A 24,349-nucleotide genomic window follows, 5' to 3' on the forward strand; every position below is an offset into this window, starting at 1 on the left:
CCGCCGCGAAATTGGGTTGTGCTGCCGGGTTAGCGCCTTAAGAGTAGCGTGCAGCGCCTGATTTAGCGCCACAATCACCTTTAGGGGCGCTGCAACCCAATATCGTGCTAGTTGGCGCTAAATTGCGCCTGGCGCTAAACTTTGTGCATCGCCAGGACTAGCGCCCCAATCGCGGCTATACCGAATTTCTAGGCCAACATCTTTTTTGAAAGAAAGATTGCAGCACCAGTATGCTGGACTCTGGTAACTGCAGTTACCACATTTAGTTGCCTGATTGATGCGCTAAATCAAATTTTACGTGTCGTATATATAACTATATATATTTTTTTTAAATATAAGCCTACAGCACAAAGCTGACCACAACTTGACAATCCCACTCCCGACAACTCCTAAGGTTGCTTGTTGGAGAACTTTTGGGGAGGGTGAGAAAGGGGTAGAACAATTACATTGACTCGGTAGTGGATGTTCTTTGAGGTTGGCTTTGAGGTACATAAGTGAGGCAGAGAGAGTGGAAAGGGCTTTACTCTGCAGCTAGCTGATGTTGATAGTGGGTGAGAAAACTAAGGGTGGGTAAAGTGTTCTGTTCTCCAGTGCTGATATTCTTCACCTTGAGCAAAATATTCACGAGGGGGGAGGGGACCTGTTTGTTACAAGTCACAAGAACATGAGCTCATCTGGCACAATATTGTTTAGCTCTTTGTTTAATGATGGCCAAGTTATTTTCATCTACCTCTGGCCTTTATGCTGAGCCTGCCCTAATCCATTTCCTCTTCGATGTTACAAGCAAAGTTTATTTTAAATGGGTACTGGTGGCATATTTGCACTAGCGGTTCCCGAATGACTGACAGATCTCCTAGAGCCAGCGACAACCCCAATGAAAACCTGCCAGATTCCAGCCTTTGCGAAGACCTGATGCTAGATGAAAATCTGTTTCATAAGTTAACAACTATTATTTGCAGTTATTTATTGCACTGTGTTCAGCTTGTCATCTCTGCTTATGTCCCCCAGATTTACTTGCATGCTTTTGAACCAAAAACCTTTCCCATTCACTGCACTGGTTACTGTCATGGATTTACCACTGAGATCCTGAAACTATGCTTCTTAAACTTCATCCCAATACTGAAAGTGCCTGTGGTGCTTCCGTATTGTTAAAAGTTAACTAACTGTGATCTGGTGTGACCAGCACTGCTGCAGACATGCATTGGATGTGCCGTAGTCAGCAGTATCTCTTGTTGGACATCAATGTCGCCCACTGATCTATGACATCACAGTTTCATTCACTGCAGTTTGAATGTCGCACCATTGGCAGGATTGCTCAGTGCATGTCTGCTTGATCTGACTTATTAAATCCTGGACACTGTTGTGATGTGGAACTTCCCTGTTCTCATGATGGTCCAGAGATCAGCTGTGCAGAGCATGGGAGACTGCAGCAGTCCTGATTATTGATGTAAAAAAATCACACAACACCAGGTTATAGTCCAACAGCTTTATTTGAAATCACAAGCTTTCGGAGCGCTGCTCCTTTGTCAGGAGCAGCACTCCGAAAGCTTGTGATTTCAAATAAAGCTGTTGGACTATAACCTGGTGTTGTGTGATTTTTTTTACATTTGTCCACCCCAGTCCAACACCGGCATCTCCACACCCTGATTATTGATGCCTTTCCCCATCTCTTGAAAGAGCAATCGGTTTACAGTTTGACTCTGGTCTGAGCGAGAGGCAGGTAGAGCGGGAGTAGGGTTGAGGGGCATCAGCATGATGTGGGGGGGCGGGCGGGAGTTGGTCACTAAGTGAAGTAGAGACCCACTGAGCATACGTACCTCCATTCTGGGGCAGGATGAATTGGGGCTTGAAGGAAATTAAAGGTGGTGAGGGAGAGGAAGAAAATATGAATTTGGAAACTATTAAGGGAAAGCAAAGAACTAGGGAGGAAGCAGGAACCTTCGATGAAATGGTAAACTATATGAGCGGCAGGACCAAAACTCCGGTGTGCAGAGGTTATGATGTAAATAGAGACTGCATTATTGATGTATTAGTTATGATTAGTGATTGCTTCTGTATTTCTTCCTTGCAGTTCTTGCCCCTTCTCCTTAATGGTGCTCCCAAGGTTTTGGCTGAAGGAAAGAAAGACTTGCATTTATATAGCACCTTTCACACTCTCTGGACGTCCCAAAGCGCTTTACAGCAAATGAAGTACTTTTGAAGTGTTGTCAGTGTTGTAATGTAGGAAACATGGCAGCCAATTTGTGCACAGCAATGAGAAAATAACCAGATAACCTGTTTTAGTGATGTTGAGAGTGTGATAAATATTGGCCAAGACACTGGGGAGAACTCCCCTGCTCTTCTTTGAAATAGTTTCATAGATCTTTTGCATCCACCTGAAAAAGCAGACGTGTCCTCGGTTTAATGTTTTGTCTGCAAGACGGCACCTCCAACAGTGCAGCACACCCTTAGTACTGCACTGGAGTATCAGCCTAGATTTTGTGCTCAAGTCCCTGGAGTGGGGCTTGAACCTCGAACCTTCTGACTCTGAGGTGAGAGTGCTACCATGTGAAGTGGAATTTGTTAGGTGTTCAGAACCCTATGCAACTTGAAACTTACTTTCTCCAGTAATAGATCATCCCCAGCTATTGGGGGACAATCCTTAGCTTTAATTAAAAATTCCTTATTGGCAAATAGGACATTCAACCTCTTGTCTTTCATATCCACTGGAGGCAATTTTCATCTCACTACCTAAAAACGGGGCAATAACGTGGACCAAACTAGCACGAGAGGGTCGACCTGCTGACTTACCGCTGGAGGGCTGCCTGTTGCGATTTTTGTGGGTCAGAACCTCCGCCAGTAATGGGCAGGGTCTTAATCAATGTACACAAGCTGTGGTCAAATAATACAGTTAGTACCCCAATGGTAGGAACAGGAGTAGGCCATTCAGCCCCTTGGGCCTGCTCTGCCATTCAGTTAGGTCATGGCTGATCTGTACCTCAATTCCATTTACTTGCCTTTGCTCCATGTTCACCTGCTTCCAGCGCAAGGCTATTTAATTATGCAAATTGGACTCCTGTAGGACCCCATTTGCAACTTTCAGGTGCAAATGGACAGAGGCCCAGGAATTTTTGGTGGAGAATTTTTGTGGGGGCAGAAAGAGCAGGAGTTCTCCTCTTAACCCCGCAAAAATATTGTAGGCTGTAGTTGTCCCATGCTTTCCCCCCCCACCAACCCCCCCCCCCCCCCCCCCCCCCTGCGGTAGGCTCGACTTGAGCCGACTGATTACCCACCCTCCGCAGTCAGGCACCCGCAGCTGGCCAGCGGCATTTGAATGAGGCCGGAACTCGAATGGTTCGCGAATGGCCTCCTGATGCTGGCCACGGGCGGGCCAGGCGGTGCAGCTGCTTCACCGACTTTGCACCTATTTTGGGCAGAAGTTGAATTCTCCCACCCAAAATGTCTCTGCATGAGCTTCTGCTAATTTGCACCTCCATCGCCAGGGCGATGAGCCAGCGGAGCGGATCGCTCTCCCTTTATAGAAGAGGGGCAAAGGGCGGTTGATTGGTTCTGCCAGGTTATTGCCCATGCAGAGAAGGTGCAAATTACTCAAACACTGTATATATGTATACAGCTGTCAAAGTTGCAATCTTTATTTTTTGATTTGTGTCCCAATGATCACTGTTTTCATCTCCTTTCCATATTATCCCCTGATTTCCTGCTCTATGTTTCCCATTTCTCTATGATCCAGCATTGCCAACCCTCCAGTATTGTCCTGGAGCTCCAGGAATTAAAGATTAATCATCTGGACCCTGTTGGATGCAAGCCAGGAGAAAAATCATAGGAGCATTAAAAAAAACCTGTGTGCTTTATTGATTGTCTTTGAACACTTTTGATTGGTTCTAAAAATATTGGGGATGGGGGAAAAGGCTGTTTGACTGGGTGGGGTGATTGGAGGTGGAAATCCAAGCAAAGTTTATACAACCTCTCCTCATAATTTAACACCTGGTATTGTGAAACTCTTCTCTAACTGAGTACAGGAAACTTTGTGATATCCGGCACCGACGGGACCAAGCTGTTGCCGTCCCATCAAAACTGCCGGACAAACCAGCGCTAATGTTGAAACATACGGAGCTTTGAGCTCCGTATCTGGCAACAAACCCTGTTGCTTCTAAACAGTCGGCCGTACCTTGCAAGCGTCTCTGTAGCTTAGCAACAGCTTCAGCTAGACGTTGCAGAGCCTGACTGGTGGGGAAAAAAAAGCAACAAAAAGAAAAAAAACTTACTGAACCGACTCCTGAATTTTGCTGGTGGATCGAGCATTCCGGACAGCTAACCTCCGGATAAACCAAAGTTTCCTGTAATTTCATCTCTACCTATGGGCAGTACAAGTCGGGAAGCAGCCATTTCCAGCAATATTTAAAGGGATACTTGCCTGCTCTCTACTGAAATGCTGCAAAGTTTTGGGAGACAATTTGCTTGTATTACATTGTGATTTTCTGCTACTCAAGACCATTTTGAAATACTTGCCGTGACTCTGCAATGTTCAGAACTCTTAAGGGGCTTCTGGCAATATGATTTTTTCTTCATAGGAGCCCTTCTGGCAATTCCACTTGGGTTAGAAAACACAGGTGCAGCTGCAGGGAGACCAAATAGAAGGGGGCATGCTTGCAGAAAGCTTACCCTCTCAACAGAGTGTATTGGCCCAGGACAACACACCCACAGTTCTCTGAGGAGCAGTTCATAAGGCCCTTCTCTATAGAGGCTGTCCTGCAACAAGACCTGCAGCCAGTGCTGACACAGTCAAGGTCACTGCAGCCCTCAACTTCTTTCCTTTCAGCTCCTTCCAGACTGCCACAAGGAAGTCGATAACATCAGCCAATATGCAGCTCATGCTGGCAGTAAGCAGGTGGCTGATGCTATTAAGAGAGATTTTTTCCCCTTATTTTTATATTAAACATTTAGATAAGCTGTCACTGGGGCATAAAGTTTAAAAAAAATAAATGCTCTAGTAATAGCCCATTTGCTACCACTGGGTATCGAAAGCAAAAAACTTAAAAAAAATTCTTAGACAACACAGGAGACTGAATTTAAATGTTGCTTTTTCCTAAATTAAGATATCTAACTTGTAAATTATTTTATAAAATTGACAGCATTAAGAAAAAAGTATTATTTCTTCAAGGAGTGTGATATCGCTCTATTTGTTAAACGTAGACTCTGGTGAAAAGAATACTACACACAGTATTTACAAAATAATAACAACTTGCATTTATGTAGCGCCTTTAACATACAAAAAATGTCCCAAAGCGCTTCAGAGGCGTAAGGGGGAAATAAAAGGCCAAGCCAAATAAGGAGATACTAGGATGGGTTTAAAGAAGTGTCTTTGACAGAAGGGCTTAGGGAGGGAATTGCAGAGTGTAGGGCCTAGGCATTGAAGGTATGGCTGCCAGTCATGTGGATAAGTGGGAGGATGCACAAGGTCATCCGAGGAAGAGAGAGTTTGGAAATGAGAGGTTGTCAGGTTGCAGAAGGTTCGAGATGCGGAGAGGTGACAGCATGAAGGGTTTTAAACACACAGGTGAGAATTTTAAATGAGGTCTTGAGTGACTGGGAGCCAATGTAGGTTAGCGAGGACAAGGGTGAGTGGGACTTTGTACAGGATAGGTGAGGGGTGGTAGAGAAAGTTAGCGGGTGGAGGAAGGATTTTGGGGAGGACAGGAGAGCTTTGGAATAGTTGAGTTTGGGCTTGGATGAGGGTTTCAGATGCAGATGTGCTCAGGCGGAGGTGGACGATGTTATGGAGATGGAAGTAGGCGATCTTTCTGATGGATATATGGGGTTGGAAACTCTGCTCCGAGCAGAATCAGGATGCCGAGGTTGTGAACAGTCTGGTTCAGCCTGAGATAGTGGGCAAGGAGGGGGATGGAATCGGTGACCAGGGTACAGAGTTTGCTGCTGTGGCCAAAGACAGTTGCTTCGATCTTACCAATGTTTAGCTAGAGAAAATTACGCCTCATCTAAAACTGGGTGTCAGATAAGCAGAGGCAGTGGTGGGGTCAAGAGAGCTGGATGTCATCAGCATATGTGTGACAGCTGACGCCATGTCTGTGGATGTTGTCCACAATGGGCAGCATGTAGATGAGAAAGAGGAGTAAGCCCAGGATAGATCCTTATGGGAAAAGAAGCCATTCCTAGAGATGCTCTGACTATGATTGGATAGTTCAGAGTGGAACCAAGCGAAGGCAATCCCACTGTGCTGAACAATGAAGGAAAGATGTTGGCGAAGGATAATGAGGTCAACTATCAAAGGATAAGGAGGGGAATTGTATCAGTCATGGAGGATGTCATTTTGGTCCGTTGTGATTTTGGCAGGACAATTTCAGTGCTGTGGGAGGGACAGAAGCCTGATTGAAATGATTCAGACATGGAGTTGCGGGAAAGATGGGCGCAGATCTGGGAGATGACCACATGTTCAAGGATTTTGGGGAGGACAGGGAGATTGGAGATAGGTCGGTAGTTTGCAAGGACAGAGGGTTTAAGGTGGCTATAATAAGTTTAAAAAAAATCTAGATTGCTCTTCTCGCACTGAGCCCATTAAGTCCTTTTCGTCCAGAATCCATTCTGATAATGGGAACACCACCACCTCCAAGTCACACACCACCCTGACTTAGAGGTATATCGCTGATCCTTCATAGTCACTGGGTCAAAATCCTGGAACTCCTTACCTAACCGCACCGTGGGAGTACCTTCACCACACGGATTGCAGCGGTTCAAGAAGGTGGTTCACCACCACCTTCTCGAAGGCAATTAGGGATGGGCAATAAATGCTGGCCTTGCCAGCGACGCCCACATCCCCATAACGAATATTAAAAAAATTACACTGTGGATTTCCCTCACACCACCTCTTGAACTTTAGAAAATAATCATTTTGTTCCCCTACATCCCCTGGGAAAAAAATTAAGCAGTGTCTTGTGAAAACTGATGTGAAGAATCCATTCTGTATATGTGCCATATCCTGATCATGTAATAACTTGTCCCAGTTTATCCTTTAATGGAGCCACTGTTCTACAGTTCAGAATTAGATTTTGCCCAGACACAGGAATGCATCTTCCTTTGGCGAATACGTATTCTTATACAAGTGATTCAATTCACTGTCAAAGTTGTTGTTTCTCAATGTAGCTATCAACTTTTCAAAGTTTGGGTTTTTTAAGAATGGTCCGTGATGGACGCTTCTGGCATCCACACATCACTCCACCTGTACAGCACAGGCAAACCCAAAGATAGGAACATAAGAACTGCTAGATGAAAAACAACCAAGGTCCATCTAGTTGGCCTTTTACCATCCTGGTCGTCTCACGATACAACGATAATGGAGCTGTTGACTAATCATAACAATTGACCTCTATCAATTAGTCTACAACAAACCCAGACATAACATGAAGAAACCCCCAGTGATGGAGAGCTGTGGGAACCATAGGTCCAAAGTCACCTAGAATTCATAGTTTCATAGAATGGTTACAGCACAGAAGGAGGCTAGTCAGCCCGTCGAGCCTGTGCCGGCTCTCTGCAAGAGCACTTCAGCTCGTCTCACTCCCCCGCCCTTTCCCCGTAGCCCTGCAAATTTTTTTCCTTCAGTTAATTATCCAATTGCCTTTTGAAAGCCACGATTGAGTCTGCCTTGACCACCTGTTAAGGCAGTGCATTCCAGATCCTAATCACTCGCCATGTAAAATGTTTTTCCTCATGTCGCCTTTGGTTCTTTTGCCAATCACCTTAAATCTGTGTCTTCTGGTTCTCGACCCTTCCGCCAATTGGAACAGTTTCTCTCTATTTACTCTTTCGAGACCCATCATGATTTTGAACACCTCTATCAAATCTCCTCTGTCTTCTCTGCTCTAAGGAGAACAACCCCAGCTTCTCTACTCTATCCGCGTAACTGAAGTCCCTCATCCTGTTCCTCCCAAGCATGTTACACTAACCACATGTCATGTCTCAAATTACTCGTATACTGTATCCCAAGAAGATGTTTGTCTCTACTGCACCGTTGACAGTGTGTGTTTTCCAGCCCGCATCTGCCAGCCTGTCCAAAAAAAAAAAATAACTTTGAGGTGCACCTTAACCATTGTCCTCTGGAACCTCGGCCAAGCATCCTTTATTCATGTGTGAGGTTTGATGGCAAGTGCCCGTGCTGGTCCACTTCGGAGGTTACCGGGCCAAAACGAATCCTGTCCTCGTCTGACGTTCATGCGTTGCACAGGTCCAGCGGGAAAGCAGTCGGGAGTGGGAGCTCCGCCCAATTTTTTTACCTCTCTTATCCTTGGTTTGCCAAGACCAGTTGCAATGCAGCTGAGATCGACTAGTCGGCACAGACCAGGGATGGAGGCCGAGACCTTCTGGGCCTGTGGGGCTCAGCTCATTCCCAGTTACAGATTCATTGTTTAGCATGTTTTCTTCTAGGCAGCTACTCTAGAATATTCTCTGAGGCGATGCAGCTGTTTTTTATGGGATACCTCCAAGAATCCTGAATACTTGTGATTTCATTGCCAGATGTTTTTTTTGGTTCTCTGGCGACCAAGGAAGAGAGCGAGAGCATAAAACGGTTCTTGTATTTTCACTTTCGGGTGAGCCGTTCGACGTCTGCCCTCTCAGGTGAACGTAAAAGATCCCATGATACTATTCAAAGAAGAGCAGGGGAGTTCTTCCTGGTGTCCTGGCCAACATATTTTCGTCAACCAACATAACTAAAAACAGATTACCTGGTCATTTATCTCATTGCTGTTTGTGAGACCTTGCTGTGTGCAAATTGATTGCTGCGTTTCCTACATTACAACAGTGACTGTACTTCAAAAGCAATTCATTGGCTGTGAAGCACTGGGACACCTTGAGGTCATGAAGGGCTCTGTATAAATGCAACATATTTCTTTCTAACTGTGGCCAAGTTAAAGCCAATTGGAAGTTTAAATGAAGGGTAATTCTTTACTGTTCCCCAGCACGCAACATTTCTGCGGTGGGGGTTTAAAGTGAATCTCTGTTCTGCAAGCAGTTTAGAAAGGAGAGAATTGTTTTAATGCCCCAATGTGAAAATGGTGTATACTGGATTAGAGCGATGTTACAATTGTTTAAAAAAGAAATTAAATATGCAATGTAACCTTTTCTATATATCCTGTCTTTAAATTAATTAAAAAATAAACATTCAGTGCAAAATCAGTGTTTAATATCTTCTAACTATTTAATTCTATAGCATTATAAATTGTTGCTCCTGGTAAGAACAAGATCAAGTTTAGCTGTGATGCCTTCCATAGTCGAACAACAACAGACAGAAAAAGACCTCCTGGTCCGTCCAGCCTGTCCCATACTTTGCCATACCTTGTACATCATCCTATATGCACTCCCTACCCAAAAGCCATATGATCTTCTGGGAGAGGTGAAACACCATATTAAAAACCCAGGCCAATTAACAGAGAGAGCCGGGGGGGAAATGTAGAAAATTTCTCTCCGACCCCCTTAAGAAATCAAAACTCGTCCAGGAGATCACTCGTTAATGTTATACGGTACCTACATTTTGTACGAGGTGATCTCCGCTACAGCCAGAAATGGGTCCAGCTCTCACCTTGAAGGAATTCAGCGAATCAGTGTTTATCGCAGGAGCTGGTAGCCTGTTTCAGTGGTCCACCGATTGCTCTCAGTCAAGGCTTATATGTGGAGATAGGCCATTTCAGTGAAATACTGAATGGCAGCTGTAGGACAGCACCCTGCATGGATCAGCAAGAGGAGGGGAGCTAGGAAATTCTGACATCTTGGATCTCAGCAAATGCTTGAGTAATACCTTTTTTTTTCAATAATTAAGCATACTGGCTCTGGTGAAACTGACCATGGTCTACATTTAATTTGAATTAAGTGACTTTGAATTGTATGGTTCCATTTTTTTAGCACTAAATTTGCTATGTTATTTACATTGCTTAATTCAATTAATTGTATAATTCGTATTTCTTAGCACAACAAAATGACTTTGAATTATTGAGACTAGACAGTAATCGTATTTGAAGGAAATCCATTATGCGTTGAGGTTAATTGGAACTTTTACTGCACTCTGCTGCATCCACAGAAGGTGGATCTTGTTCTTACCGGGAGCAACAATTTATAATGCTATAGAATTAAATAGTTAGAAGATATTAAACACAGATTTTGCACTGAGTGTTTATTTATAGTTAGTTTGGCAGAAATCCAACTGGTATTCATACCAGATCATGTAATCCAACACTCAACTTTTCATTTAATCTTGAAAGGAGACATTGCTGTTTAATGGTCCGTGGGCTTTGTTATCACCAAGATAGATTTCGGATACATTTTATAACGTGTGCTACTTCAGTAAGTACTTTGTTAACTGTGGTCTATTTCAGTTAATGTTCAGCTTGCTGAAAAGTTCCAAAAACCCATTTGAATCTACAATACAGCCTTGGAAGGTCGCTACTGGTTAGATGTGAAATGTAGAATGTGCAATAACTTTTGTGAATTGTGCAGCTAAACTGATTTTAATTTCAAAGCACTATTGTATTGAAGTGATGCTCTTGGGGTTCAGTTAAGGCTCATTTACACAATGCCAGCATTGGATCGTTCCCCGTTATTTTGGTTTATGTGCACATGGGAAAGTGTCGATGCTGAGCTCAAGCGCATGTAAACACTCTTAATGGGTTTTCTCTGGGAGGTGTGCATGGGTCGCAGATATACAGACTCTGAGTTGATGTATTTTCATTGTGCTCCTGCTGCAAAAAGTTTATATGGCCTATAGTTCATCTAGAAGCTGCCTAACACTAGTTCTAAAGTCACTTGCGTGCATACGGAAGATTGAGCATCTGTAGCACGTTCAACCATTTGAATGCAGTGCAAGTTTTTCTCTGTGTTTATATTGTCCTGAGCCGATAAAATCTCGCCACGTAAAATCAGAGTGTGTTTTTCTCGTGCAATTAACATTTGGTGTATTCACTACATGTAAATTTAAAACTGCACAGAGGTCAGAGTGTATGTAGACACATTGATGCTTTACTGGTGCTAAAGCACATTTATTTTCATGATTAAGGCCTAGTCCTGACAGCATAACTGACCAGAGCATTTTTAATAGATTGGGTAGATGCATGGACTTCAGAATCAAGACCATAACTCCACTTTCACATCCCAACAAATTTTGCTTATGCTGGGTTTTTGTAAATCTCCAAAGATTTAATGTATATTTTAAGAATGTTTGTATCTCGATTCTAGGTATTTAAAAAAAAAAAAAAAAGTACTGTTAAAGATGAGAAAAGTTGATGCTGGGGAACAGATGTTTTTTTCTCCCCAGTGGAATTGCAGTAATCATAGCTTAACCCTCCACCTTGGAAGAGCATCTCTAATTGCTGCATCTGTATGAATTTTTTCATATTCAACATTAGTCATCATCTAGTCTGTTTGAGTAAGATTGGCAATCTGTGTATAACTGTAAGCACTCTTATATTGTGGACACATGCTGGTTTAGGTTCTGACCTGACGGATAGGGGGTGATTTTATCAATGGGGAAGTGATGGAGCTGGGAAAGCTGCTTGTCGGGTTTTAGTCCCGCCTCCATTGACGTCTGGCCAACCCACGCTATTTTCCCTTGATTGGCCTTGTTAAGTGGGCTTAGCCGGCCAATTAAAGGAAAGCCGGTGACAGATGACGTCAGCGTATGCCGCTTCATCTGTCAAGATTTTTTGACAGATGAATTGTCATCATTTGAAGGCTCTGTGAAGCTGTCGGCCACTGACGATCTCTGTTCTTTGGTGAGTCCCTTGTACTCAAGGCTCACTTAGAAAACTTCCCTGAGCAGAAAGCAGAAGGCTGCTACATTTGAGAATGCGGCGGCCATTCTGCTTTCTCTGCCGGTGAGATGAGGCAGCTCCGCAGCCTAAAGGGATGAAGCCTGGAGGAAGAAGCAAAGGTAAGTAATTTTATTAAAACACTTTAGACTCACCTCACACACTTGCCTCTCCACACTTGCACTCATCACTCACCTGCACACTGGACATCTCGGCCCGGCAGACCCACGGCTCGCCTCGCTGACCCTGGCGAGGTTCAGAGCCGTCGGGAAGCCCACACTTTGGAGCTCAAAATAGGGATTAGCCAAAAAACTGCCTCTTAACTACCTGTTAACAGGCAGTTAGTTAATTGGCACTAATCCCCTTCCTGCCTCGAGGAGACGGGTCCCTGCGCGGGTCGGATAACCGCCTCCTGGGAAGATGGCACGGAGGTGGGTTGGGGACGGGATGGGTACCCGCTCCCAGATTCTGCCATTTTCCCGGCAGTCCTGCCTCCATACCCGCCTCCCCAGGGCTGGGAAAATCGCCCCCAGAGTTTCAGCTGCTACATCGTGGCTACTTTTTGCAGGATGTGACCTGAAAACATACTTGGTCTAAACACAGGGAAACAACAGAGCTGGTGGTTTTGGTTAAGTCCGATTGAAGTCCTGCGTTCTCCTTCAGGGAGAGACCGCTGCTTCACATCAAAATCTTTGTTTGAGAGTGATGCCAGCTGTGGCTCAGTTGGTAGCACTCTCGCCTCTGAGTCGGAGGTCATGGGTTCAAGTCTCACTCCAGAGACTTGAACACAAAATCTAAGCTGACACTCCGGTGCAGTACTGAGGGAGGAGTGCTGCACTTGGTCTGAAAGGTGCCATCTTTCAGGTGAGATGTTAACCCGAGGCCCCGTCTGCCCCCTCAGGTGGACATAAAAGATCCCATGCCACTGTTTTAATGAAGAGCAGGGGAGTTCTCCCCAGTGTCCTGGCCAATATTTATCCCCCAACCACCATCACTAAAACATTACCTGGCCATTTCTCATTGCTGTTTATGGGACTTGCTGTGTGCAATTTGTCTTCCACATTTTCTACATTACAACAGTGACTACACTACAAAAAAATGTACTTCATTGACTGTAAAGCACTTTGGGGCCTTCTCAGGTCGTGAAAGGCGCTATATAAATGCAAGTCTTTTTTTCTTTTTACATTGGCTATACACATTATTCCATTTGATGAAGTCTATTTGGGCTGAATAAAGCATTTCTCTAGTAAATCATTTTAATTTGCACAACAGCTTATGGGCAATATGAAGCCAGCAGCTATTAGTTCAATCCATTTTATAAGTGTACTGCGATTATAGGTCAATATCTAGGGCAAATGCAAATCATTCCGCAACAATCTCCACTACTTTATGTAACACAGAGCAGTATTAACTGCTTTGTGCAAGTTCTGTGGCATGAGTTGGAGGACTTTAACATAAAATCAGAAAGTATATTATTATATTTGACAGATTTTTCAAAACTGTTAAATGTTGCATAGTTTTGACAATTTTGTCTAGAGACTTTTTGATCCAATCAAACTTTCTGCTTTGCAGTTCTGTGTAGAATTGAATCAGCCGATGCTGCCGAATGTTCGAAAATGGAAAGGTCCCAGAGGGTGTTGGAAGTGTGCTGTATCTGAGAAACCGTCTGTACAGATGCACAAGGTACGTTCACTGCAAGCAAATGCCAACATTTGCTTAACATAAGCCATTGACTCTTCAAAATTAATAATATTCAATTAAAATATAGAACATGCAGTTTTGAATGGATTGAGAAGCAGGTGATCTCGTTTGGGACAAGACAGAAATGCTTTCAGTCTATAATCTAGCTACGCCAGTAAATCAGGTTTTGGCTAGATCAAAGGTCATTTCTTGTGTGTTTGTGCCAGCAGCTGACTTAAACTATCACTGCAAGTCTTCTGGTTGGCACTGCCTGTGCTGCTGTAACAAGTCCCCCTACTGATGTTCATCTTATTGGCTCATGGTACCATTTTGTAACTGAAGTGGAGCTTTGTAACCAACATCATAGGATATGTTTCTTTCTGTGCAAAAACCTCTATATAAAAAAAAAAAAGACGATGGGTGACTATGATCCACTTTTTTGGGTTTTTTTCTCCCCTCTTTCCCCTCTTTTCTGTTCCTTCTATTAAAGGGGCATTAGTTCTGCACTATTAATGGAAAAATCATTAGTCTTTCAGTTCTACCAAATAGTGGCACTTTATATAAAGAACTTGCATTTATATAGCATCTTTTACATCCTCAGGACATTCCAAAGTGCTTCACAGCCAATTAATTACTTTTGAAGTGTAGTCGCTGTTCTTCTGTAGGCAAACGTGACAGTTAGTTGCACACACAAAGGTTGATTGAGGGATAAATTTTGCCCAGGTCCCGTGCTGCTCTTCACATTGTACCATGAGATATTTTACGGTCACTGTAGAGGGAAAGCAGGTTCTTGGTTTAATATCTCATCTGACAGATGGCATCTCCAACAATGCAGCGCTCCCTCAGTACTGCACTGAAATTTCAGCCTGGATTATGTGCTCGAGTCCTGCAGTGGGGTATGATCCCACAATCGTTCAATACTGGCACTTAAGAAACTAAAACATAGAATCATAGAAATTTACGGCACAGAAGGAGGCTATTCAGCCCATCGTGTCTGTGCCGGCCAAAAAAGAGCTATCCAGCCTAATCCCACTTTCTGGCTCTTGGTCCACAGCCTTGTAGGTTACGGCACTTCAGGTACATATCCAAGTACTTTTTAAATGAGATGAAGGTTTCTGCCTCTACCACCCTTTGAGGCAGTGAGTGCCAGACCCCCCACCACCCTCTGGGTGAAAAAAGTTCTCCTCAACTCCCCTCTAATCCTTCTACCAATTGGTAGAATTGATAGGCCCTTCCTATCCACACTATCTAGGCCCCTCATAATTTTATACAACTCAAGTCTCCCCTCAACAACCTCTGTTCCAAAGCAAGCAACCCCAGCCTATGCAATCTTTCCTCAAAAGCTAAAGTTCTCTAGTCCTGGTAAATCTCCTCTGTGCTGTCTCTAGTGCAATCACATCTTTCCTGTAATGTGGTGACCAGAACTGTACGCAGTACTCTAACTGTGGCTTAACTAGTGTTTTATACAGTTCGCGCATAACCTCCCTGCTCTTATATTCAATGCCTCTGCTAATAACGGAAAGTACCCCATAAGCCGCCTTCTACCTTATCTACCTGTCCTGCAACCTTCAGGGATCTGTGGGCATGCACTCCAAGGTCCCTCTGTTTCTCTACACTTCTCAGTATCCTACCATTTATTGTGTATTCGCTTGCCTTGTTAGCCCTCCCCAAATGCATTACCTCACACTTTTCCGGATTGCATTCCATTTGCCACTTTTCTGCCCACCTGACCAGTCCATTGATATCTTCTTGCCGTCTAGAGCTTTCTTTCTCGCGATCAACCACATGGCCAATTTTTGTATCGGCTGCAAACTTCTTAATCAGGCCCCTACGTTGAAGTCTAAATCATTGATGTATACCACAAAAAGCAAGGGGCCTAGTACTGAGCCTGCGGAACCCCACTGGAAACAGCCTTCCAGTCACAAAAGCACCCGTTGACCATTACCCTTTGCTTCCTGCCACTGAGCCAATTTTGGATCCAACTTGCCACTTTCCCTTGGATCCCATGGGCTTTTACTTTTCTGACCAGTCTCCCATGTGGGACCTAGTCAAAAGCCTTGCTGAAATCCATGTAGACTACATCAAATGCGCTACCCTCATCGACCCTCCTTGTTACCTCCTCAAAAAATGTAATCAAGTTAGTCAGACACGACCTTCCCTTAACAAATCCATGCTGACTGTCCTTGATTAATCCGTGCCTTTCTAAATGACAATTAATACTGTCCCTCAGAATTTTTTCCAATAATTTACCCACTGCCGAGATTAGGTTGACTGGCTGGCCTGTAATTACTCGGTCTATCTCTTTCTCCCTTTTTAAACAACGGTACAACGTTAGTAGTCCTCCAGTCATCTGGCATTACACCTGTAGCCAGAGAGGATTGGAAAATGATTGTCAGAGCCTCCGCTATTTCCTCTCTTGCTTCTCTTAACAGCCTGGGATACATTTCATCTGGGCCTGGTGATTTATCTACTTTGAAAGATACTAAACCCCTTAATACTTCCTCTCTGTGGCTGTAAAGCTTTTTGGGACGTCCGGTGGTCATGAAAGGCGCTATATAAATGCAAGTCTTTGTTTCTTTTTTTTTCTCACTATGTTTATCTCATCTCATCTAATATTTCACACTTCTCCTCCTTAACTACAATGTCTGCGTCATCCCTCTCTTTTGTGAAGACAGACGCAATGTATTCATTAAGAACCATATCTGTGGTGTATGTAACCTGTTCCACCTTAAGAGAACTTAAGCCTGTTCCACCTTAAGAGATGTACTACTTTCTCTGGCTGCTGTATACGTAATACCGGTGGTGACCACCGGTATATAAGCACTGTGTAGTAATATTGTATTTAGTATAGTCCTGACCTCCAACCAGTAAAGACCTGTTGAACTTTAATCTTGTAGTCTGTTAGTAATTACAACTAGAACACACAGACTTAACAGTGGCGACGAGTCCGATTCTTACCCTGCGGCAGTTTATATCCACGGCGGCTTCGCCCACAGAACGGACGTCGAAGAGAGGCTTCCACCCTCATCACCCTGCTGGAAGACACGTCGCGCGGCAGACATCGAGAAACCAGAGTGCAGAAGACATCCTGAACTCGAAGCCTCCATCAGCGGCTGTCAGCTATCTTCTTTCTACCTCGGTGGTGGGTAAGCCGGGCAGCGACGCGACCAGAAAGTCGGCCGCGTTGGCTGTACAGACGGGGAGGGAAGACGGAGGAATAAGGGCGGTGAGATCGATCGCGACCGGAGATAAGGGCCGGGCCGCATTCGGGCCGAAAGGCGCAGCGCGGGGACATCGATCGCGGCTGGTGATAAGGGCCAGGCTGCATTCGGGCTAAAAAGGCGCAACGTCTGGGGCAACTGAAGGCGCGAGAGCCGCGGTGAAGCGGAGACCGCGTCGGGGGACGGGTGAAGACCGCCAAGTGCGGGAAAACTGCCATTTTGTAGGCGGAGGACGAAGACAAGAGCGGGAAGCCGCCATCTTGGATAAAAATAAAAATAAATTAAATTGCAACGATGCCTAAACATGGGAACATTAATACCTTTGATAGCGACATCGAAGATTGGGCCATGTATGTAGAACGCATACAAAATTATTGTAAAGCAAATAAAATCCCAGATGAAGAGAAAGCACTAACATTATTAAACTTAATGGGTGCGAAGACATACGGGCAATTGAAACACCTTTTATTACCAGATGAACCGGCGGATAAGACGTTCGAGGAGATTGTTACTGTCCTGAAAAATCATCTAAACCCCACGCCGCTGATGCTAGCAGAACGATTTAAATTTTACAGCAGAAGGCAGCTGAAGGATGAAAGCAATGCTGAATATTTAATGGAATTGCGTAAGCTAGCAAAGTACTGTCAGTTTGGAACGAGACTGACAGAGCCGCTACGAGATAAATTTGTGTGTGGTTTATTAAAAGAAGATACACAAAAGCGACTGCTCGAGGAGAATGAGCTGACGCTTGAGAAAGCGGTCACTATGGCAGCAGCACACGAAGCCGCAGCGAGAGGCACGGCAGTAATGCAGCTACGGTCACCGGAACTCAGTACAAATAAATTGGGCTTGAGTACTGTAAAATGTTATCGTTGTGGAAAGACAACGCACGATCAGAACCAGTGTTGGTTTAAAAACCAAGAATGCAGAACGTGCGGCAGGCTTGGCCACATAGCTAAAGTATGCCGGTCAGGAAAGAAGAGCAGCAACAAAAAGTCACCGCAAGGAAAATACATAAAGGTACACAAGGTGACAAAGAACAGTTCGACCGAACAGAAGTCAGATTCAGACGCTAGCAGTAATGAACTGGGTAGCTTAAGAGTACACAACGTTGGTAAGGATGCAGATCTCCAGACAATTTGGGTCACCCTTCAGATAGCAGGAGTCCAAGTAAAGATGGAATTGGACACTGGATTGGCATTGACGGTCATGAATAAGAAAGATTACAAAAGGTTATTCCAACATATTCCCCTACGGGATACGGAGATTATATTGAAAACATACACGGGGCAAAGAGTGTACCCCATCGGAAAGATAGAGGTAAAAGTGGTCCACAAGGGCGAAGAAAGCCAAGTAATGGACTTATATGTGCTACCTGAAGGAGGTCCACCACTACTGGGACGGGAGTGGATTAGGAAAATGAATATGGACTGGCACTCCTTGAAGGCACTAACGGTAGATTCTGGGGAAACAGATGTCAAACCTAAACGATTGTCCAAAATATTGGATGATGCTAAAGAGGTGTTCCAGCAGGGACTGGGAACACTGAGAGGAATTACGGCAAACATCAAGATTGATGAACATGCGCACCCAAAATTTTTTAAAGCCAGACCGGTACCCTATGCAATACGACCTACTGTAGAAGCGGAACTGGAAGCGCTAGAACGTTCAGGTGTACTGTCTAAGGTAGATTGGAGTGAGTGGGCTACGCCCATTGTTCCCGTTATGAAACGTCCTGCGAGCAACAAGCCAGGAGAACCAGGGAAGGTTCGCATCTGTGGAGATTTCAAGATCACCGTTAATCCGGTGCTTCACACGGTGCCGTATCCGCTTCCGCGGATTGAGGATATTTTTGCTTCGTTGTCTGGCGGGAAACACTTCACCAAGATAGACCTGGCGCAGGCGTACTTGCAGATGGAGGTTGAAGAAGAGTCATGCCAGTACCTCACGATCAACACGCATAGAGGTTTGTACCGGTATAATAGGCTGGTTTTTGGAGTGGCATCGGCTCCAGCAATTTGGCAGAGGGCCATGGAGCAGGTATTACAGGGAATTCCAGGCACACAATGTTACCTGGACGATATTCTGATTACAGGTGATGGTGATGAAGAACACCTCGGAAACTTGGAACTGGTGCTCAACAGACTGAAAGAGTATGGACTTAGACTTAATCGGCAGAAATGTGAGTTCTTCCAGAAGCGGATCTCGTACTGTGGTCATGTCATTGACCGGGAGGGGCTTCATAAGTCTCCTGACAAGATAGAGGCAGTTGTAAAGGCTCCCGCTCCAGATAATGTCTCTCAGTTGAGGTTGTTTCTAGGATTGATTAACTATTACCATAAATTTCTACCAAATCTATCCACGGTACTGCACCCGCTAAACGCTCTTTTACAGAAGGGGGTACCATGGGAATGGAGCGAAAACTGTAAGAAGGCATTTCGCAAAAGCAAAGAATTGATCACCTCAGGAAGTGTTGGCTCACTTCAACCCGACACTGCCTATTCGGTTGGCTTGTGATGCTTCTCCATATGGTATTGGGGCAGTACTCTCACACAAGTTGCCAAATGGCACGGAAAGGCCAGTCGCGTTTGCATCCAGATCATTGACCTCCGCTGAGCGCAACTATGTGCAGATCGATAGGGAGGCTCTCAGCCTTGTATGGGGAGTGAAGAAGTTTAATCATTACCTGCAGGGCCAAAAATTCACACTTCTGACAGACCATCAGCCATTGGTATCCATTTTTAACCCTAAGAAGGGTGTTTCAGTGATGACAGCACAGCGTCTCCAGAGATGGCCCCTTTTCCTAGGGGCACATCAATATCAAATAGAATTCAAAGGTACGAAGCAGCATGGCAATGCTGATGGGCTGTCGCGCCTGCCACTACCTGAAGAAGAAGAAACGACGAAAGTTGACCCTGTTGAGTTATTTCATTCGACCATCATCGAGTGTTTACCAGTCACCAATGCAAGTATTGAAAGAGAAACCAGGAACGACCCGACACTGTCCAGAGTCTACGAGGTGACAGTGAAAGGATGGCCAACACGTGGTGATCCTCTGTTACCGGCATTCTCGGCAAGGCGAGACCAGCTGTCCGTCTGCCATGGTACTTTGATGTACGGGACAAGAGTGATTATTCCTCCCAAGTTAAGGGAAAGAGTTCTAAAAGAACTGCATGAAGGCCATCTGGGGGGAGTTAAGATGAAAAGTCTTGCTAGGGCTTATGTATGGTGGCCGGGTATTGACCAACAGATAGAGGAGTTGACGAAAAGCTGCGCTGGGTGCCAAAAAGTGCAAAATGCACCTCCGATCGCACCACTACACCCATGGGAATGGCCTTCAGCCCCATGGCAACGCGTACATATTGACTTTGCTGGTCCATTCATGGACTCCATGTTCCTAATTGCGGTGGACGCACATTCCAAATGGCCAGAAGTGATCAAGATGAATACCACTACTTCAGAAAAGACAATTGCGGTGTTAAGAACAATATTCGCAAGGAACGGACTGCCAGAACAGATCTGTTCGGACAACGGACCACAGTTCGTGTCGGAAGAATTCCAAAAATTCTTAAAGAAGAATGGGGTGAAACATTATACCTCTGCCCCATATCATCCGGCGACAAACGGGTTGGCCGAGAGATTTGTCCAAACATTCAAAAAGGCAATAAAGGCCATGAACGATGATCAGATTCCGCTACAGCACAAGGTGGACAATTTCCTAATGGCATATCGAAACGCCGCTCATGCAGTGACTAACCAAAGTCCTGCCATGATGTTTTATAACAGGAGGTTGCGGTCCAGGTTGGACTTGTTAAAACCAAATGTGCGGAGGGAAGTGGAAAACAAACAGTTCCGGCATATTAATAACAAGACCACTCGAAGTTTCGACGTAGGACAACCAGTGTTGGCAAGGGGCTATGGAAACGAAAAATGGCAGTCCGGAACAATTCGGGCCAGACAAGGACCTCTGATGTACACAGTAGATATTGGTAACAATGTGATAAGGCGTCATGCGGATCAACTGGTAGAATCGAGAGCAAGGGTCGAACCCATGGTTGCGACAGAGACAACTGTGGAAGACGTTAATGAACCTGAAGCATCTACCTCGGCAGGGAATGTACCTGATGATGATAACACCCAATGCATGGGAGACCAACTAGAGGAGTCACCTCAGCAACAGGAATCAGAGACCACTGAAAGGCGTTATCCAAACCGAATCAGAAGGCCTCCTGAGAGACTGAACCTTTGAACTGTTTATGCCTGAAGTTATATATGTTATTATGTTATGTTAAATGGGGATATGACTGTTAAGCTAAAAAGGGAGGATTGTGGTGTATGTAACCTGTTCCACCTTAAGAGAACTTAAGCCTGTTCCACCTTAAGAGATGTACGACTTTCTCTGGCTGCTGTATACGTAATACCGGTGGTTACCACCGGTATATAAGCACTGTGTAGTAATATTGTATTTAGTATAGTCCTGACCTCCAACCAGTAAAGATCTGTTGAACTTTAATCTTGTAGCCTGTGTTAGTAATTACAACTAGAACACACAGACTTAACAATATCCACGTCTTCCGTCTCAACACACAGGTTACCTTTACTCGAATATGTTTCCTTCAAGCAGCAAGAATACACTTGGAGATCTGCTCCCAGGCTTCTGAAATTGTCACTAACCAATCACTGTAGTGCAAGAGAGTGACCCAAGGTGACACACTCCTTCCAGCACTTCTCCTTCCCATCTCCGGCCTCTATTCTGCTGTTCACCATGACAACAAGTTTGGGAAGTTAAAGGTTGCCTCACTGGCATCCTGCAAAAAAAAATGTAATTTGTAGAAGTAATGTAGCACTCTTGCTGACCCATCAGGGCCAACATTTTGTGAATCGAGAGATTGAGCAGACTGTGTTTCTGCCTATCTGCAGTCTGAACCCCATTTAAACAACGACAGATGCAATACTTGAATCACAGGCACTGTAAATGATCCATTGTGTCATGTTTATTGTTGCTGCTAATCTAGAAAGAGGTGATACTAACTGGGGTAGGAGATAGATTCCCTAATTCATTTTGTACAGCAGATAATTTAAAGTGGTGTTTTAATAAAACTCTCTAACCTTATAAAGATTCATTAATTTTACATTTACCTATATCGATAATATATTTAAAAAATCTTACACCTGCTGTCCGTGAAACCCTACGTCACTTTTTTGTCTCTTTTTTTCCCCCTTATAAATTCTTGTGTCTGCATTTTAGGTGTCAGCCTTGGCTCAGTGGTAGCACTCGCACCTCTGAGTCATAAGGTCGTGGGTTCAGAGACTTGAATTCGTAATCTAGGCACCAGTATCGTACTGTAATTGACTTCAGGAGATGCCTGATGATCTGGACATAAAGGGACGTGTACCAGTGACACTTGCGCCACCTTAGCAGTCCAATAATGCATTGTACATTACATGGTATCACATTCGAAATCAAGGGGTGGAAGATTCCTCTGATCTACTGTGATCACCTTTCACGATCTTCAGACGTCCCAAAGCGCTTTTCAGCCAATTAAGTATTTTTTGAAGTGTAGCCACTGTTGTATTGGAGGCAACGCAGCAGCCAGTTTACACGCGGCAAGGTCCCACAAACAGCCATGAGTGGTTGGCTAGTATTTTATCATTTACAAAGAAAGGATACCAGCAGCTCCTCTATTTTTGTTTAGAAAACATTACCTCCAGCTTTCTCCCCTCCCCTCAATAAGGCAATTACAGGAATCATGGGTGAATCATAAGGTCGATTAGAGGGGATTGTGCTGTTGCTAGTGAAGTTTTTTTTTTACAGATTGGCAGCTACTTGTAAGTTCCAGGATCTTGTCCAAAGTCGGGAGAAGCCAGCACGAAATTCCTGGTTTTTATTTTTTAATATACTTAATGTTGTCATTGTGTTTGCTGTATGTTTCCTGCCAGACAGCAGTCGAGCTGACTTTCATTAAATTATGGACAACCTCTTTTTTTTGTGTGTGTGTGATTAGACTCTTGCTAAGTCATCGTTCCACAGGCACCGACCTTACTTTGCTAAGTGGTCATCCTTCCTTCCTTATGTGAACCTCAAGAGTTGAGTATTGGCAGGCTCCTCACAGCCAAGCCTAGTAGCCAATTGTGTCTTCCCTACCATTGCCTGGTTGGAATCCAACCAACTCTGCACAGGCCTAGGGATGGCAGCTGCTTTCAATCTTTCTGCTTGGTAGTAAGTTCTTGCTGCTTGCTAGGCCGAGATCTGTTTCACCTTGTTGTGTTTAGGGAAGCCGCAGCGCTGTTGATCTCAACTCCCGCTGGTGGGATGTTGTATGAATGTTTTGAATAGCTTCTCTGTCTCACGATGGTCACGGCAGGGAGTGTGCAGTGATACATATGTTCCCTGCAATGGTAACTTATTTAATTTGGCAGTTACTATTGTAATTTAATGATGCTTGCAGTAACTCTGGCCAGGAACATTTCTGTGCCAGTGAATCATAACTCTCGGTGTCTGATTGGTTCCAGTTACGAGAACTTTGTCTATCGTATGGAGAATAATGGGAGTGTGCTGCATGCTGGAGTAGCACATCTGAGCCTAGGCACCACTTAACTATTAGTAGAAGCAAATCCTTAAGAGAGCTTACTATAAAAGTTAATTCTCTGGATGTGCATGTTGCTAGCAAGGCTGGCATTTATTCCCCATCTAGTTGCCCTCGAGAAGGTGATAGTGAGCCGTGTTATTCTTGAACTGCTGCAGTCTGTGTTGTGAAGGTGCTCCCACAGTGTTGTTAGGTAAGGAGTTCCATGTTTTTGATCCAGCGACGATGAAGGAACGGCGATACATGTCCAAGTCAGGATGGTGTGTGACTTGGAGGTGATGGTGTTCCCATGCGTCTGCTGCCCTTGTCCTTCTAGGTGGTGGAAGTCGCAGGTTTGGAAGGTGCTGTCGAAGAAGCCTTCACGAGTTGCTGCAGTGCATCTTGTAGATGGTATATACTACAACCAGGGTGCACCGGCGGTTGTATGTTTCAAAAAAGAAGTGGATAAATCAATTGCCTTGTTTGGTAGTACAGCCCAGAAGGCTCTGGTTCAATCCCTGATCTGTGCTGAGTTAGCTGACCTTGGACAGGGCCATAGCAGAGATGTTGTGACATTTGCCAGAGAGAAAAAGAAGAAAAAATCAGCCAGTGTTTCCACTCCTGATTGCTATACAGTAAGTGCTTCATGCGTAGAGTTACTGGGTGAAGGGCAGGATCTCAGTTGACTGTGAAGCCCCCCCCCCCCCCCCCCCCCTGCCCCAGGTGCTGACACGAGGCTCCATCTGCCCCCTCAGCTGGATGTAAAAGATCCCATGGCACTAATTTGAAGAAAAACAGGGGAGTTCAAGCCAATATTTATCCTTCAACCAACCTCACTAAAAACAGATTTCGTGGTCATTACTTCATTGCTGTTTGTTGGACCTTGCAAATTGGCTGCTGCGTTTCCTACATTACAACAGTGACTACACTTGAAAAAGCACTTCATTGGCTGTAAAGCGCTTTGAGACGCCCGGAGATCGTGAAAGGCGCTACATAAATGCAACTTCTTTCTTCACTCATTCTAGGCTCACAAATGAAGAAGGGCCACTTGGGTGAGGCAATGGAGGCTGCCTGT

General features: G+C 44.6%; 1 protein-coding gene across 2 annotated transcripts in view; it reads left to right on the plus strand.

Annotated features, from left to right (window-relative positions):
- The window catches only part of eepd1 (endonuclease/exonuclease/phosphatase family domain containing 1), a 166,400-nt gene that overhangs the window by 129,462 nt on the left and 12,589 nt on the right, over positions 1-24,349 (plus strand). For both annotated transcript variants that reach the window (XM_085988954.1, XM_085988955.1), the window contains one exon: positions 13,380-13,490. In XM_085988954.1, the coding sequence (XP_085845080.1) occupies positions 13,380-13,490 (111 nt within the window). The remainder of the gene's footprint in view (positions 1-13,379; positions 13,491-24,349) is intronic.

Source organism: Somniosus microcephalus, chromosome 5 (genome assembly GCF_052327205.1).
Source record: "Somniosus microcephalus isolate GS21.2 chromosome 5, FLI_Smic_1.0, whole genome shotgun sequence".
Lineage (NCBI taxonomy): Eukaryota > Metazoa > Chordata > Chondrichthyes > Squaliformes > Somniosidae > Somniosus > Somniosus microcephalus.